This window comes from Mus caroli, unplaced genomic scaffold, assembly GCF_978045245.1.
Source record: "Mus caroli unplaced genomic scaffold, Mus_caroli_1 scaffold_12, whole genome shotgun sequence".
In the NCBI taxonomy this organism is placed as follows: domain Eukaryota; kingdom Metazoa; phylum Chordata; class Mammalia; order Rodentia; family Muridae; genus Mus; species Mus caroli.
Window position 1 is genome coordinate 74,755,283 of NW_028227267.1, and position 15,493 is coordinate 74,770,775.

The following is a 15,493-nucleotide window of genomic DNA, read 5'->3' on the forward strand; positions in this document are numbered from 1 at the left end:
GGTGCCTTGTATTACAATTAAATGGACACATCTATGCCTTGCATTAACGACTAGCAACACTCACCTGCCAGTCCTTAAGTATCTAAGTAACTGTGGCTAAGATACACCAGCAGAAAGCCTTTCAATCAAGAGTTCACTTAGACCCAAGGCCAGGCCTTACTTATCTCTCTGCACTCCTCAAAGGCCTTATCAAAAACAAAACCATACTTACTGAACTGAACAAACCGGAAGATGAAGGAAGTGTCAAGCATATGAAATTGAGAGACATGTGCTAACAGGTGACATCACTGAATGACAAGCCAGGCACTTAGACAAGAACTGTTTGAAGGTAACCATATTTGTTTTCTTAAACAGAAAAATGTCACTGGCCTTCCCACTGCATTCCAGGTCTGGCTTCTCTTTAAGCACAGCCAGCCACTGATGTTTCAAGTATCGGGGCCTTTTGACAGATATTAAGTATGAACTGTAACTCCCTCTAAAGCGATTGTAAATACAACTTCAAAAAGAAAATACACAAACTTAAACCTTAAGAGTTATTGTCAGCCAGGCGGTGGTGGCGCACACCTTTAATCCCAGCACTTGGGAGACAGAGGCAGGTGGGTTTCTGAGTTCGAGGCCAGCCTGGTCTACAGAGTGAGTTCCAGGACAGCCAGGGTTTACATAGAGAAACCCTGTCTCGATAAACCAAACAAACAAAAAAGAGTTATTATCAGTGTGATCATGCTGTCAAGACCACACAGTTATGTTCTTAATATTATGCATTATCCTCTACAAGATTGTTTCTAAACAAAATCCTGGTAGATTTTTCGAATCATGGAACACCTGCAACTCCCTGACTTAACGAACATTAATGAAAAACACTGCAGATACAGAAAGCCTCTGCCCCTGGCTTTGAGGAGCAAAACTCAGTGAGTGAATCTGACACACAAGGCGTGCTGCTTGGCTCACAGGAGAGCCCATACAAGCCTGCACATAGGGCATTCACTAATAGGATATATAAGGAGCAATTAAAAAAGGAAAAGTGTGAAATATGAAGTTAAGGTTTGAACCTAAGAAAAGCAGAGGAGGGGCTGGAGAGATGGCTCAGCAGTTAAGAGCACCGACTGCTCTTCCAGAGGTACTGAGTTCAATTCCCAGCAACCACATGGTGGCTCATAACCATCTGTAATGGGGTTCGATGCACTCTTCTGGTGTTTGTGTGAAGATGGCTACAGTGTACTCATATAAATAAAAATAAAATCTTTAAAAAAAAAAAAAGAAAAGCAGAGCCTTCACCAATTACTCAATGACTGGAAGATGGTGCTTTCCATCAATATGGTAGTATCCAAAGATGAACTAATGAACAGACTTGTTAAACCTGGAAACGTTACTCTCAGGATCATTCACATATCCAGAATTTAAAGCTGAGCCAAGACAGTAGAAGAGAATATGAGATTAACCAAAATCTAAAGGAATAATCTACCATCAATGGTTCAAGGCAGGTAAAAAGAAGAAGAGAGCAATGGGGAACCACAATTACGTGGCAATCTAAAACACAGGTGGTAGAAATTTTTAAGAAATAGTTCTTAAACCATTGTATGGTCAGCACAGCACTAGACTGAAAAGAAAAATGCCAATTTCTTCTCTGAACACTCCAGACGCCCAGTCCACAGTCAGCAACAAGACAGTACACAACATACTTCTGCACCATAACTGCCATCTGCCAGCTGGAAACAACAGTTTACACATGTGCATCTAGAATTCTCACGGTAGCATTATGCCCATTATATAAACTGTTTTAAGCAGCCTGTACAACCTAACAAACCCAAGATAACCTGTCCTGGAAAGGGACCACTGAATGCAGTTTACAACTCTACATAGCTGAGACCCAGGGAAATGCTGGGCTTGGGGCAAGAACTCAAACTCCAAGATACTACAGTACACCATAGGTATCCATCATCTCCTCCCAACTCCAGAAATCCCCATGTTAAAGACCTTGCTGAAGCAGTCTGAAAGGCTCCCCACCCTCCATCTCCTAGTCCCATCTTCCTAATCCACGCTACAACCAACCTGACAAGAAGTGGAAAGCTGACCACGACATTCTCTCGATACACAGACATTAAGAACTGAGAGTGGAAGAGCTCTGTTAGAAATCATGATGCAAAGTCAAGGTGGGTCTGATGTGAACACTCTTGCAAACCAAAGAAAAAGCCCACGAGGTCTCAGGAGAAGGCCAGTGTTTGACAACTGAATAGAGCATGCAACTAGTAGTAAAGAACGAAGAGAAAACTTGGTGCCTTTCAACCTCAAGACTTTCCGGTCTCCAGGCCACTGAGCTAGAATCACAAACTGGACCTCAGCATCAGTGCTCTAACAATATGACAAATGCCTTTTTCAAGTAAGCTAATTCTAATGGCTTTTTGATTCTGGCAGCCAAATAATCCTCAAACCATTAAGGAGGGTCAAAGAAAAAGCTCCAAGTAAGCAGAGGCTAATCCAAAATCTGTATGCTTCCTCCTTCTGTCAAGTCTAGTCAATAACCCATACATTCTAAATGCTTATCTCCAGGAGGTCATGTTCAACTAATTTCTTTCTGTAAGCATGAACAGAAAAAAATGAAAATATATGGATTTGCTTTTAAGATGGTAAAGCATGTTTTCCCTGTGCCAGAATTCGAGGGTATGCCCAACTTCCACACAAGCTAAACTCAAGAGTTCTCTAACCTGGCTCAACACTCATTCTCTCTGAGTGGTTAATTTTTATTTTATTTATTTATTTATTAACTATTGGGGCCACTTCACAAAAAGAAAAAGTGAAAAAAAAAATACAAAAAACAACACTTTACCTAAGTAATTGCTCCATCCAAAGTTACTTCAATTTGCTTTCCAAACACAAGACAAAGCAACCATTGCTCTAAAAGTCTGAAACCCTTGCCACAAGTTAGAAAGACTAGCAACAAAGTCTTTCTTTCTCACTTTAACTTTTGCTATCTCCTTTGCCCATTCACCTAAGTCTTTCATATCTTCCTGTGCGAACTAGAATTCCCCTATTTATAACTGGAAATTTCCCTTTACACAACCTGCTGCATTATGATCGGAATTGGCTGAGTTCCTTTCCCAGACACTAAGTCTTTGGAGTTAAAATAAAATGTACCATCCTTTCTCCCAGAGGATTTTCTTCTGTTTCCTAGACGAAGCCCTGGAATTCAGAGGCTTGAGAAGGCTAGCAAATCTCTCACTACAGTTCTAGGCCTCCAACTTCAGTATCTTCAACAACTGAGAAACATCACTGGGCACAGAGTATATACTGCCAATTCCTTTCCAGGCAGATCAGTTGAGCAGTTCTGTAGCTATCTACATTAGCCACAGCTCAGCTTATAAACCCATGTCTTCCCCAATTCCCTCACATCCCTTTATCCCTCATAAGTCAGTTGCTAACTACACAACTAATTGCTTAATTTACTGCCAACCCATGATTCACAGTCCTGCCTGGAAAACACAATCAAGTATGAATAACCAGGTTATTCCTTGAAAAAAAAAATGCTTCTATAGTTTGAAAGATTAGGTGGCACTATTTAAAATGACATCAATCATACCAGGCACTGGGCTGCCTTTTACCAACACACACACCAACACACACACACACCAAGCAAAAGCGAAGACATTAAAACAATATCACCTTTGCATGAATAAATACTCCATCTTTCCTGATACCCTTATTTTTAAATATTTTCATACATAAAAAAATTGAGTACCAATATAAATAACACTGCTAACAAGGTGAGAAAGATGCAAAGGAAAACAAGCGATTTAGAAGCAAATGAATAATCACAAGGCTATAAAGAACTGCGAATATTAACTCCAGTATGCGCCAAGGCCATTAGCGATGTGTCTCAGCAGTATTGCTCACCGCGAAATGCCTTAATGCCTAAAGCTAAGCCACCTCCAACTAATAGGGTTTTTTTTCTTTTCTTTTTAAAGACCGTAAGCAGAGCTAAAGGGCTGTCACCAAGCCATACCAGGGGTTTAGACTGTACCGACACTGTGGTCTGGCCAGCCCATTTTCTATTTGATAGCGCAATTCGGATGCTTGGCCAGCCTGGAGGCGACGTGACAGCGATGCAAACAGCGGCATCTGGGGTTAGGGCAGCGCCAGGGACCCGGGCTCGGACGCTGACAGGGAAGGATGCTGCTGCGGAGGACAAAGTGCACCGTCCTCCTGCCCGCGCCCCACGCAGCGAGGCCACGGCGCCCGGCCGCAGTCTGGACCCGGCCCTCTGGCTCCCCGGTCCCTGCCCCGCTCACCCGGCGACGCAGCCTCTCAGCTCCCGGGCATGTCAGCCTCTCGTCACGGCCCGCAACGCCCGGTGGCGCGAGCCGCAGCGCAGCGGCGCTCCCCCTTGCCCGCCCCAGCCCGCGACGCCACCGCCGCCGCCTCCCCACGCCGCCCACTCAATCTCGCGAGAGCCGTCGCACCTCTCGCGAGAACGACCCCGTGGCCGAGCCCGCGCAAAAGGAACAAGGGGTGGGGGGAAATATCTTCCCACGTGCTCTGGAGGGCAAAGCTGCGGGTCGCCCGTCACGTGACACGGAGGCGCCCTCTCCATTGGCCAGGCGGCCCTTGGCCCGTGGGAGCTTTAAACCTCGAGCTGACCTACGAACTCTCGGCTGACGTCTTGCGCGCTTCCTGGTGCGTTGCCTTGGGAACGGCTTAACCCTTTCCTCTGGCAAGCGCCCGAGCCCAGGATGCTGTCATCCCATCCGCCACCCTTAGACCTTCCTGGGGCTGGTTTCCCACAGCCAGTGGCAGCCCACGACATCAGGGGTCCAGGCACAGCCCATCCTTCAGAATGGGTCTGCCCGGTTCCCAACATCACCAGGGAAAACCACTGGGAAAGCCTTGGGCCCAATCGGAACCTCTGGAGTCATTCTAAAGGGCAGTGCACTTCCCAACCCCACCGGCCATTGAAATTGGAAAATAAGGCTTTGACCACCAAGAAGCCTAGCCTTGGGTGACAAGCTGTGTGATTCCTTGTTTAAATCGGAGGGATCAGTGCAGTCATGTTGCATGGTCTCCTCAAGGACATACGGTCCTCAAACTGGCCGAGAGATGAGAAAGACATTTTGAAGTAGATGCTCCTTATTTGTTTTATCCTCTTTAGGGGAAAGAGACAAGAAAGAGTACAGTCATATCTTCGTTCTCTTCAACAGCCTTTGGCTGCTTTCCTTACACGTTTGAGGCATAATTCCAGGTTGTCTATTGAACACTATGAAGACAAATAGACTAGGTTGTTGAGAGCTGGGGCGGGGTGGGGGGGGTGGATATCTGTAGGCGTTAACTCGCAGATTATCATCATCTGATGGTGGTGGTTACAACTGGGCCACTGCTTGGGGGTGGTGCCCTTGTGGGAGGAAAGATTCAGGCAGTGATTTGGATAGCAGCCCTACATGGCTAGCAGAAAGTAGGATGATAGTTCACAAGCCCCAAATCGGGATCTAATCTAGCACATTTGAATAACAAGAAATAAACTTGGGATGATAATAGAGGCTAGATTCCCTTACTGCTTCATCAACCAAGAAAAGAACTGGGAGTTTAGTCTACAATGAAAAGCTTTGAAGACTTGCTTTTCTTAAAGGGGGAACAATAACAATTAGCTTAAAAAAAAAAAAAAGTAGTAAGCTCTTCCCTGTAGAGAGTGAATTTTACAGAAGCTGAAGCAACAAGGAACTAGGTGAGAGACAATCCTGTGAGAACCAATTTTCAATGACCTTGACAGTCTCCAAAATGTGTTAAGTCAGAGCCCTAAGTGCTGGCTGCTGACTTGTATTTAAAATACGTAGATTTTTTTTAAATCATTTTGTTGTTTTAAACTACTTGAGAAGCGAATGGCCTGAGAGGCCTCTTGACTTTGGCTTTCTGTCCTCCATTTTCACTACACAGGTAGCCGCATCTCTAAGTTAACTCTAAACAAACATAAAATGGTGTTCTTTGTAGATATTTATTGGAGTAAGATTAGAAAGGAGGGGTTGGAGGCTGAAAAAAAAAAAAGAGTTTAATTAAAAACGAAAGAAATAAGGAAGTAAACACTCCACTAACTAGTGACAAGCACAAAGCAAGCCTCTTTATGGTCCTGAGTTTCAACTTCCTGGTACATAAAACAAGGCCATTTGGTCTCCACACAGGCTGGCTAAGACTGAATTCCATTTTGTCAAGCTTGCCCTGGCAGAGTAAGCCGGAGAGGGAAATGAACTTTTCTGAAAGACTCAAGAGTCAGCGGGCTGAGCAGGCCAAGTGAAATCGGACCTCACACACCAACTGAGAGACTGTAACTGTGAGCCAGATACCAGGAATGCTTTCCTCAGAAATTCTGGCCTCAGAAATGCTGGGTGTGAAAACGGAAGTAGGGCCACCTGCTCAGCCCCATGGTCCCTTCCTCTGGAGCCACTGCAAATCACTGTTACATCCAAAACATTGCCATGAGCCTGATCAAAACAAGACAACATCTGAAAGTTAACACCTTACTTTTAATAAGATTTAAGGTTACTTTGTAAGAAGGGAAAAATGTGCCAGAAGTATTATTTTAACAAGGCCTTTAAAAAACAATTCCCCACTCCTTCAAATAGGGTTATTCTAAAGGCTAGTTTGGAGTGCTTTTTTGGAATCTGCAGCTCTCATAATGATTAATAGAAGCAGCTGCTTGGTATTGCTAATTTAGACAAACAGAGGACTCAACTCTACCTTCCAAACATATTAACGGGATCATAAATCATCCGAACTTACTCTAGCAGGGAAGTGATTGTGGTCCCTGTGCTAGCTGTTTGGAATGCTATGGACGGACATAAAGCGAAAAGAAATGCAAGAGCTCCTATAGAATCCTTAGTTCTTAGAGTCTTTCAAAACATCTTTTACATACACACATACACATGCATGTATATAAATATATACATATATGTAGTTTTACTCCAATATAACTTACATGTCATGCATTTTCATGTCTTTTGTATATTCACAGAACTGTGTTGTAATCTAATAAACTGCATTGTAATCTAATTTTCAAACTGACTTTGTCCTCCCGTTTTTCAAAAACACCCATTAGCATCCAGTAATCCCCGATCTCACCCTCAGTCCTAAGCAAGTGTTAATAATCTTTGTCTCTACAAACTTGCCTAATCTGGGTATTTAATATTCATGAAATTAAATAGCTTATGACCTTTTGTCAGTTTACTCACTTAGTCCATTATCCTCAAGGGCCATCCAGGTAAAAACATGAATCAGGATTTCATTTCTTTTTAATGACATAATGATCCTAGTCTATGCATATAATATATTTTACTCATCATCTTATAGTTGATAGATATGTGGGTTGTTTTCACTTTGGGCTAGTAATAATGTGTACTGAACATCTATCTAACATTTTGTGGTAGATGTTGCTTCCCATTCTTATTTTTTATTAAAAAAAATATGTTTATGGGGCTGGAGAGATGGGTCAACAGAGCACTGGCTGCTCTTCTGGAAAACCTAGATTAGGTTCCTAGTACCCACATGACAGCTAACAGCTGTTTATAACTCTAGTTCTGGGGGACCCATGAACTCTGTGGACACTGCATGCACACTGACATGCATGCATTAGAGTATATGCATATACATATGTGTATACATATATGCATATACACAATAAATCTTTGTAAAATTAAAGATCATAAATTTGTCTAGTTTACAAAGTCCTTCCTTTCAGTCTGCACACACTTTCTTTGTTCCTATGGCTATGGCACCTGCTCTATTAAGCACGTTTAGTGTACCTGCAGACACTTGTACTCATTCGCCTGCTTAAATCCTGTGGTTCTCCTCAAGGCCTGTCTTGATTTCGTTACTCCCATGCTGTTCTCTCTTTCAGAGCCTGACCCTGCTTCGGACCTTGCCTCCTCACACTCTGCCTTCAGCCCTATGCATCTTTTCTGTTTCCCTTATCTATGACTGCCCAGAATCCAGGACCTGCCCTCTCTGTTGTCACTTCTGCTGGAAGTCTTGTCTTAACTCCCTCCGTGAAGTGCACTCCTCTTTAGAGAGGACTCTGCCTTTTCTCTGACACACTTGCCCACATATACCGTTTTCATTTGTGTGGTTATAGTTAAGTAATGCCCATCTCTTCTGCTAGACCAGAGGATCCATACAGGAATCACATCTATATTTCTTAGCAGTAAAGTCTGGGTAAAAGTTACAATCTAAACTCGTGCTGGCTAAGGATAGCCAAGGCTGAGGCCTGCTGTAGACTTGTTCTGATGCAAATTCTTGAAGAATTCAAGGTTGAAAAGAAAGGAGGACAGTATACAAAAGAGTCAAGGCAGCAGGCTGCCAAGTTACAGAACACAGCCTATCTCGAAGGACGCCTATGAAAGCATCAGAGAAAGCCTCTCACAGCCCCAGAAAAACGTTTATTTCTTGCTTGTGTTTATAGCCCTGGCCATTGAGCCCAGGGCCTCAGGCACACCAGGCAAGCAGTCTCACACTGAGCTATGGTCATCTCCAGCCCAGTTTTTACTTTCTATTCTGAGATAATCCAACTAAATTAACTCAAGCTGGCCTGGAACTCAGTCTGTAGACTAGGCAAGCCTTGAGTTGTGGGCTCACCTGAGTATCAGGACTCAACAACCTGAGTAGCTGGGATTTTCAGGCCTGGCGTCACATGGATATTTTAGTAAACAAATTGCTAGTGTCTCCTCCAATGTAACCTTTTGTAATGAATGAAAAAAGGTGCTTTCACTTGTAGGCATGATCCAGTGGAGACAAGATACTTGGTGATAGGCACATAGAAGCACTATGGCCTAGAAGCATTGATCTGTTCTTGATCCTATCTGGCACTAAATGTCATAGTGCATGCTAAAACCAACTAGTTCGGTCTGGTTCTGCCTGTCAGTGAAACTGAGCACCCTACACAAAGCTGGCTCCCAACTGCATCTCTGCACGACATTCTGACTACAAAGGAAGGCATCATCTTTCCCCAGAAGATCTGGAGCTTTGCACCAGCAACCTCGGATAGCCAAAGCAGATTCCATGTCGCTTCCTGTTGGAAAACTTAACTTGCCCTTGGCTGAGTTCCTGGATTCCTCCCTGAGCCATATTGCATGAGTGATGAACCCAGCTGTCAGTTCACTCATAAAAAAACATGTCAAGCTCTAGTACACATCCTTCAGTTCTTATCTTTGGTTCTTTTGTTTGTTTGTTTGTTTGTTTTTATGGCTATATGTTAACACAGATTCATGTAGAACATTAGAAAATTTAGGAAGAGACAGTGAAACTCTCTTATACTGTGCATCATCACAGCATTATTATTTGATAATAACCCAATGTTAAAGATTCTGAAAGTAGAAAGATACAAATTATATAAACCATTTCAATATACTAAGGCCTTTCTAAACTGAAGTGATGAAGTCCCACAACTTTTTTGTTTGCTGATTTTTGCTTTGTTTGAAGTGCTGAGGATCCAACCCAGGGTCTTGTACTCTACCACTGAGCTATCCCCTTGGTCTCCATGGCTTTCTTTTAAGAGGGTATTAACAGTGTTAGTTTTCCATTGCTGTGATAAACTATTATGATCAAGAGCAATTTAAGGACAAAAGGCATTTTTTTCAGCTAGTAGTTCCAGAGCACTAGAGTTCATTAATGGTGGAATGTCCTGGCATGGTAGCAGGAAGAAGAAGTAGATCACATGTTGTCCACACACAGGGAGCAGAGCAAGAGACAGCAAGAAGTGGAGTGAGTTATATGCTCAGAGCCTCTGCGTGTTTGTGTCTGTGCGTGCACGCACGCATTTGTGTGTGTGTGTGTGTGTGTATGTACATAAATACATAAACATACTTCTTCCATCAGGACATATATGTGTATCTGTATACATATATATATATATATATATATATATATACACACACATACATTACATATAATATACTTCATATAAGTATATACATGGTGAAGAGGTTCATCATGCAAGAGTGGACATCATCTCTCCACTTTGACATCCTTAAATACATATGTATACTTCATATATATATATATATATATATATATGCAATATACTCCAGCTCCTGAAGGATCCATAACGTCCCCAAAAAAGAGTCACCAACTGAGGACCAAGTGTTCAAATAACTGAACCTATCGGGGGCATTTCTCATTCAAACAACTACAAAGAGCATATACATCATATCACAGCCTGTTACAATGTTTATAACATACACACCTGTTACTTTGTAGCAAGTCTCTGGACCTATAGAAACACAATTGCACCATTATTCGAGTATCGTACCTAGTAATGTTTTAATATACAGAAAGAGTCATTAAGTACTCAAAGGATCCTGAAGCCAGGGCTCTGCTTAGCCTTTGTGTACATGTTGGTAGGGGGTATGTATACTGAGAGTATATATTCATATGTGCATGTAATTTCTGAAGAGGCCAGCAGAAGGTATCAAATTGTTGTGAGCCAAAATATGTGAGTACTGGGAACCAAATGCTGGTCCTCTTCAAGAAGAGCAAGCACTCATAAGCACCGAGCCATCGCATGACTGGTATTAGTAAACACCACAGGGGCTAATTCACAAGCACTGCTCCAAGGCAAGGCCTTCTTTTTTCTTTTTTTTTCTTTTTGGTTTTTTTGGGGCTTTGGGGGGAAGTTGGTTTTTTTTGTTTGTTTGTTTTTGGTTTTTTGTTTGTTTTGTTTTTTTCGAGACAGGGTTTCTCTGGATAGCCCTGGCTGTCCTGGAACTCACTCTGTAGACCAGGCTGGCCTCGAACTCAAAATCCGCCTGCCTCTGCCTCCCAAGTGCTGGGATTAAAGGCATGCATCACCACTGCCTGGCTAAGGCCTTCATGACTAGCAAAATTAATTGAAGTGTTATTACATATCATATTCAAATATAATAGTTATTCTGATTAAATCATCAAAACCTTAGGTACCAATAATTTCCAATGTATAACAATCAGGTGAACGTTCTTTTAAGAAAATGTAATGTGTGAGTGCCTAAAATTCAAAAACAAGTGTTTTTGAAAGGATGTATTCAATGCAATTACTTAATAAGACAGTTTTCATTGTCCCGCTTACTTTAAATGGCCACCATATAGAGAAGTACGAAGCCTTATACAAAGCTGGTTTTAAATGTGACAAATTCAAAAAGAAAATCACGAAAGTTACCAAGGGTTTCGAGAGCATTTAAGGATATCGAAGTGGAGGGATGATGTCCACTCTTGCACGATGAACCTCTTCATCATGTGACAGCACATGCTGAAAGAACGTAGATAACTTCTCTTCGACTATAGGGTTTCAGGTCAGGGTATTTGTTTGTTTAGGGTTTTGGCATGCTCTCACAAGAGAAGAGAGAGAAGAACAGATCTAGCGTGGGCTGATCCTGTGGCCACTGTTCCCAGTCCTGGGTGGTTCTTTCTCCTTTTCATGGGAGTAAGAGCATCTTTGATCCACAGTTAATGTGAAATGTCCACGTGAGCTTTAGTTAGAGCTCGTGTATGTGAAAGATGGATGTCCTATGTATACACTTCAGCCATTAGACGCTGTGATAAAGGTCTAGGGCAAAAGTAGCAGAGCGTTGAAGACACTCTGACTTCAGGAATTCTATCTTCTACTTGAAATGTTAAAACCCATTAAACAATACTAGACAGGTATAGCCTGACTCTACACTCTGTCTGTTCTCTGCTTGTTATAGAGTCTTTGGGGACATCTTGAATAAACATGGCCGATTCCCCAGGATGGCACTTATGAAGGCCGGTTCTATAGCCAGTCCTTTATGAACATGAAAGTAGACACCATCACTGGCCTGCACCATTCCATGGTGAGTCTAAGCTCTTGTGTCTGAAGGATGCAGCTATCAAAAAAGAAGTGCATGAACGGCAGCGTGGTACTGAGAACAAAAGAGGCACAAACCCTCCTAGTCTGGGCTAGTCATACCTCACAGTAATCAAGTGAGTTAGTATCAGAGGTGAGGCTGCTAGGAAACACGTTAGGTACACACTTCAACCTGGGTTTGTTTAACCCATAGAATGGAAGACCTGGGCAGATTATAGAAACTGAGGCTGAACAGCTACTGTGCAAGACATGTCCAAAGTTCCACTTCCTCTTCTAGAAGAAAAAAAAACATTTTTGTCTCAAATAAAAGATAAAAAATATAATAGAACTGTCTTAGTCAGGGTTTCTATTCCTGCACAAACACCATGGCCAAGAAGCAAGTTGGGGAGGAAAGGGTTTATTTGGCTTACACTTCCATGCTGCTGTTCATCACCAAGGAAGTCAGGACTGGAACTCAAGCAGGTCAGGAAGCAGGAGCTGATGCAGAGGCCATGGAGGGATGTTCTTTACTGGCTTGCTTCCCCTGGCTTGCTCAGCCTGCTCTCTTATAGAACCCAAGACTACCAGCCCAGGGATGGTCCCACCCACAAGGGGCCTTTCCCCCTTGATCACTAATTGAGAAAATGCCTTACAGTTGGATCTCATGGAGGCATTTCCTCAACTGAAGCTCCTTTCTCTGTGATAACTCAGCTGTGTCAAGTTGACACAAAAATAGCCAGTACAATTGACCCCTTGTCAACTTGACACACAAACACATCACTAGTAAGCCTCAACCCTTACATTCTTATTCATCCCCAAGATCTAAATAACTTTAAAAGTCCCACAGTCTTTACATATTCTTAAAATTTGAAACTCTTTAAAATATCCATCTCTTTTAAAATCCAAAGTCTTTTTACAATTAAAAGTCTCTTAACTGTGGGCTCCACTAAAACAGTTTCTTCCTTCAAGAGGGAAAATATCAGGGCACAGTCACAATCAAAGCAAAAATCAATCTCCAACCGTCCAACGTCTGGGATCCAACTCACGATCTTCTGGGCTCCTCCAAGGGCTTGGGTCACTTCTCCAGCCATGCCCTTTGTAGCACACACGTCGTCCTCTGGGCTCCAGATGCCTGTACTCCACTGCTGCTGCTGCTCTTGGTGGTCATCTCGTGGTACTGGCATCTCCAAAACACTGCATGACCCCTTCAGTCCTGGGCCTTCAATTACAACTGAGGCTGCACCTTCACCAATGGCCTTCCATGGCCTCTCACAGTGCTTAGCCTCAGCTGCTCTGCAAGACCCCTTCATGCCTTCAAAACCAGTACCACCTGGGTGACCCTTACACATTACCAAGTCCCACTGCAGAAGGAGTACAACCTTGCCTATCTCTGGAACACAGCCTCTTTGTGCTTTCAGAAAACACTTCCCAGAAGATGTCACCTCAACGATGCTGGTCTCTTCTTAATCACCGCTAATTTCTTAGCTCCAGCTAACCAGCATCGATAGTCCCAGTAATGCAAAGTTTTTGCTTTAGTAGTTCTGGTATCTTGTTAATCACAGCTGATTCTTCAGCCCCAGCTAACCAGAACTACAAAATCTTCACAATCAAAACAGCAACGGCCCTGAAAAGAGTCTTTAATTTTCCCTCTGAAATTTCACAAACCAGACCTCCATCTTCTGCACTGTTCTCAACATTATCTTCCAAGCTCCTACACAACATCTGACAGAGCTCTTAACAACGAATTGATCTTCAAGCCCAAAGTTCCAAAGTCCTTCCACAGTCCTCCACAAAACATGGTCAGGTTGTCACAGGAATACCCCACTCTGCTGGTACCAATTTGTCTTAGTCAGGGTTTCTATTCCTGCACAAACACCATGACCAAGAAGCAAGTTGGGGAGGAAAGGGTTTATTTGGCTTACACTTCCATGCTGCTGTTCATCACCAAGGAAGTCAGGACTGGAACTCAAGCAGGTCAGGAAGCAGGAGCTGATGCAGAGGCCATGGAGGGATGTTCTTTACTGGCTTGCTTCCCCTGGCTTGCTCAGCCTGCTCTCTTATAGAACCCAAGACTACCAGCCCAGGGATGGTCCCACCCACAAGGGGCCTTTCCCCCTTGATCACTAATTGAGAAAATGCCTTACAGTTGGATCTCATGGAGGCATTTCCTCAACTGAAGCTCCTTTCTCTGTGATAACTCAGCTGTGTCAAGTTGACACAAAAATAGCCAGTACAAGAACTATCTTCAAATGCAATGGGTAGACCAGGCTAGCCTCAAACTCACAGAGAGCTGCCTGTCTCTACTTCCCGAGTGCTCGGATCAAAAATGTCTGCCACCAAGCCTCAAGGAATGGGTTAATTTTATTTAAAAAAAAGAAATGGGTATCAAAACATATTTTTTCCATGACAGGTGTAGCTCTGGCTATTTATTCCTAGAACTCCCTCTATAGATGAGGCTGGCCTTGAACTCAGAGATCTGCTGCCTCTCTGCCTTCTGAGTGCTGGGATTAAAGGCATATACCGCCACCCATTGGCCAAAATATTTCTTAATATCTATATTATTCTTTGTAGAGCCCACGTTTATAAGATCTCATCTATTGTTTTATCATATTCTGTCTTATTTCTAAGCTGATTTTAATGTTCTTCCAGTGTCCTTACATCATGATTGACAGTGCAGGTTGCTACCTTTCTAAGTTGGTGTAATAAGATCCAAGAGGCCTTGTTATCTGTAAACCCTGGCAGGGTATCATGGCTGTAACAGGATTCCCACAGACGTCTTGTCTAACAGGAAAATATCGTGTAATTTTCTCTATCCTTTGTTGATGGCCAGTAGCTGATCTGAAGTCACCACTTAAACTCTCAAAGAAAGTGAGAACTGTGGTAAAGAAGGTCTGTCTGTCTCTCTCTCTCTCTCTCTCTCTCTCTCTCTTTTTTTTTTTTTTTTGGTCTGGCTGGAAGACAAGAAAACTCCCCGTTTCTCAGGTGTCACTTGAACTCTAGTACTAAACTTGAAACTTTGTTACTAGTTGACATGTTCTGTAACAAAAATAAACAACAAACAAAACAAAACAACAACATTCCTCACATTTCTTGTTCATTCTCTGTGTGATTCTGAGACTTCCCCAGCAACGAAGTTCCAAAAAGAATCTATTCAACTGAAGTCTGCTAATTTTCCCATTATCTTATTATATTTTTTTATTATTATCTCTTTCAATCCAGTGTCCTGGGAAGTGCCTTCACTTCTAGCTGACCTCCAGCTGACTGCTCAGTGCGGCCTTTTGCTACAAAATCCTCGCATTTAGATGTTCTAACTTATAACATTATATATGCAGGCACCCTCTTCTGCAGCAACAGCATTTAATTTTTTTGGTTTGTTTTGGTGGTGGTGGTGGTGGTGGTGGGGGTGGTGGTGGTGGTGGTGGTGGTGGTGGTGGTGGTGGTGGTGGTTGTGTTTGAGGCAGGGTTTCTCTTTGTAGCTCTACCTGTCCTGAAACTCACTCTGTAGATCAGGCTATCCTGGAACTCACTGAGATCTGCCTGCCTCTGCCTCACTAGTGCTGGGATTAAAGGTATGCACCACTGACACCCAGCACAACACATAATTCTTTTTTGTTTGTTTGTTTGTTCGTTTTTGTTTTTTGTTTTTGTTGGTTTTTTTTTTTTTTTTTTTTTTTTTTTTGAGACAGG

At 42.8% G+C, this 15,493-nt stretch overlaps 1 protein-coding gene across 3 annotated transcripts in view; it reads right to left on the minus strand.

Moving 5' to 3' along the window:
* Window positions 1-4,208, minus strand: part of Akap11 (A-kinase anchoring protein 11) — a 44,455-nt gene extending 40,247 nt beyond the window's left edge. For all 3 annotated transcript variants that reach the window (XM_029468779.2, XM_029468778.2, XM_029468777.2), the window contains exon 1: window positions 3,998-4,208. In XM_029468779.2, coding sequence (XP_029324639.1) covers window positions 3,998-4,113 — 116 coding nt within the window. In that variant the 5' untranslated portion in view covers window positions 4,114-4,208. The remainder of the gene's footprint in view (window positions 1-3,997) is intronic.
* Window positions 4,209-15,493: the final 11,285 nt, after the last annotated feature.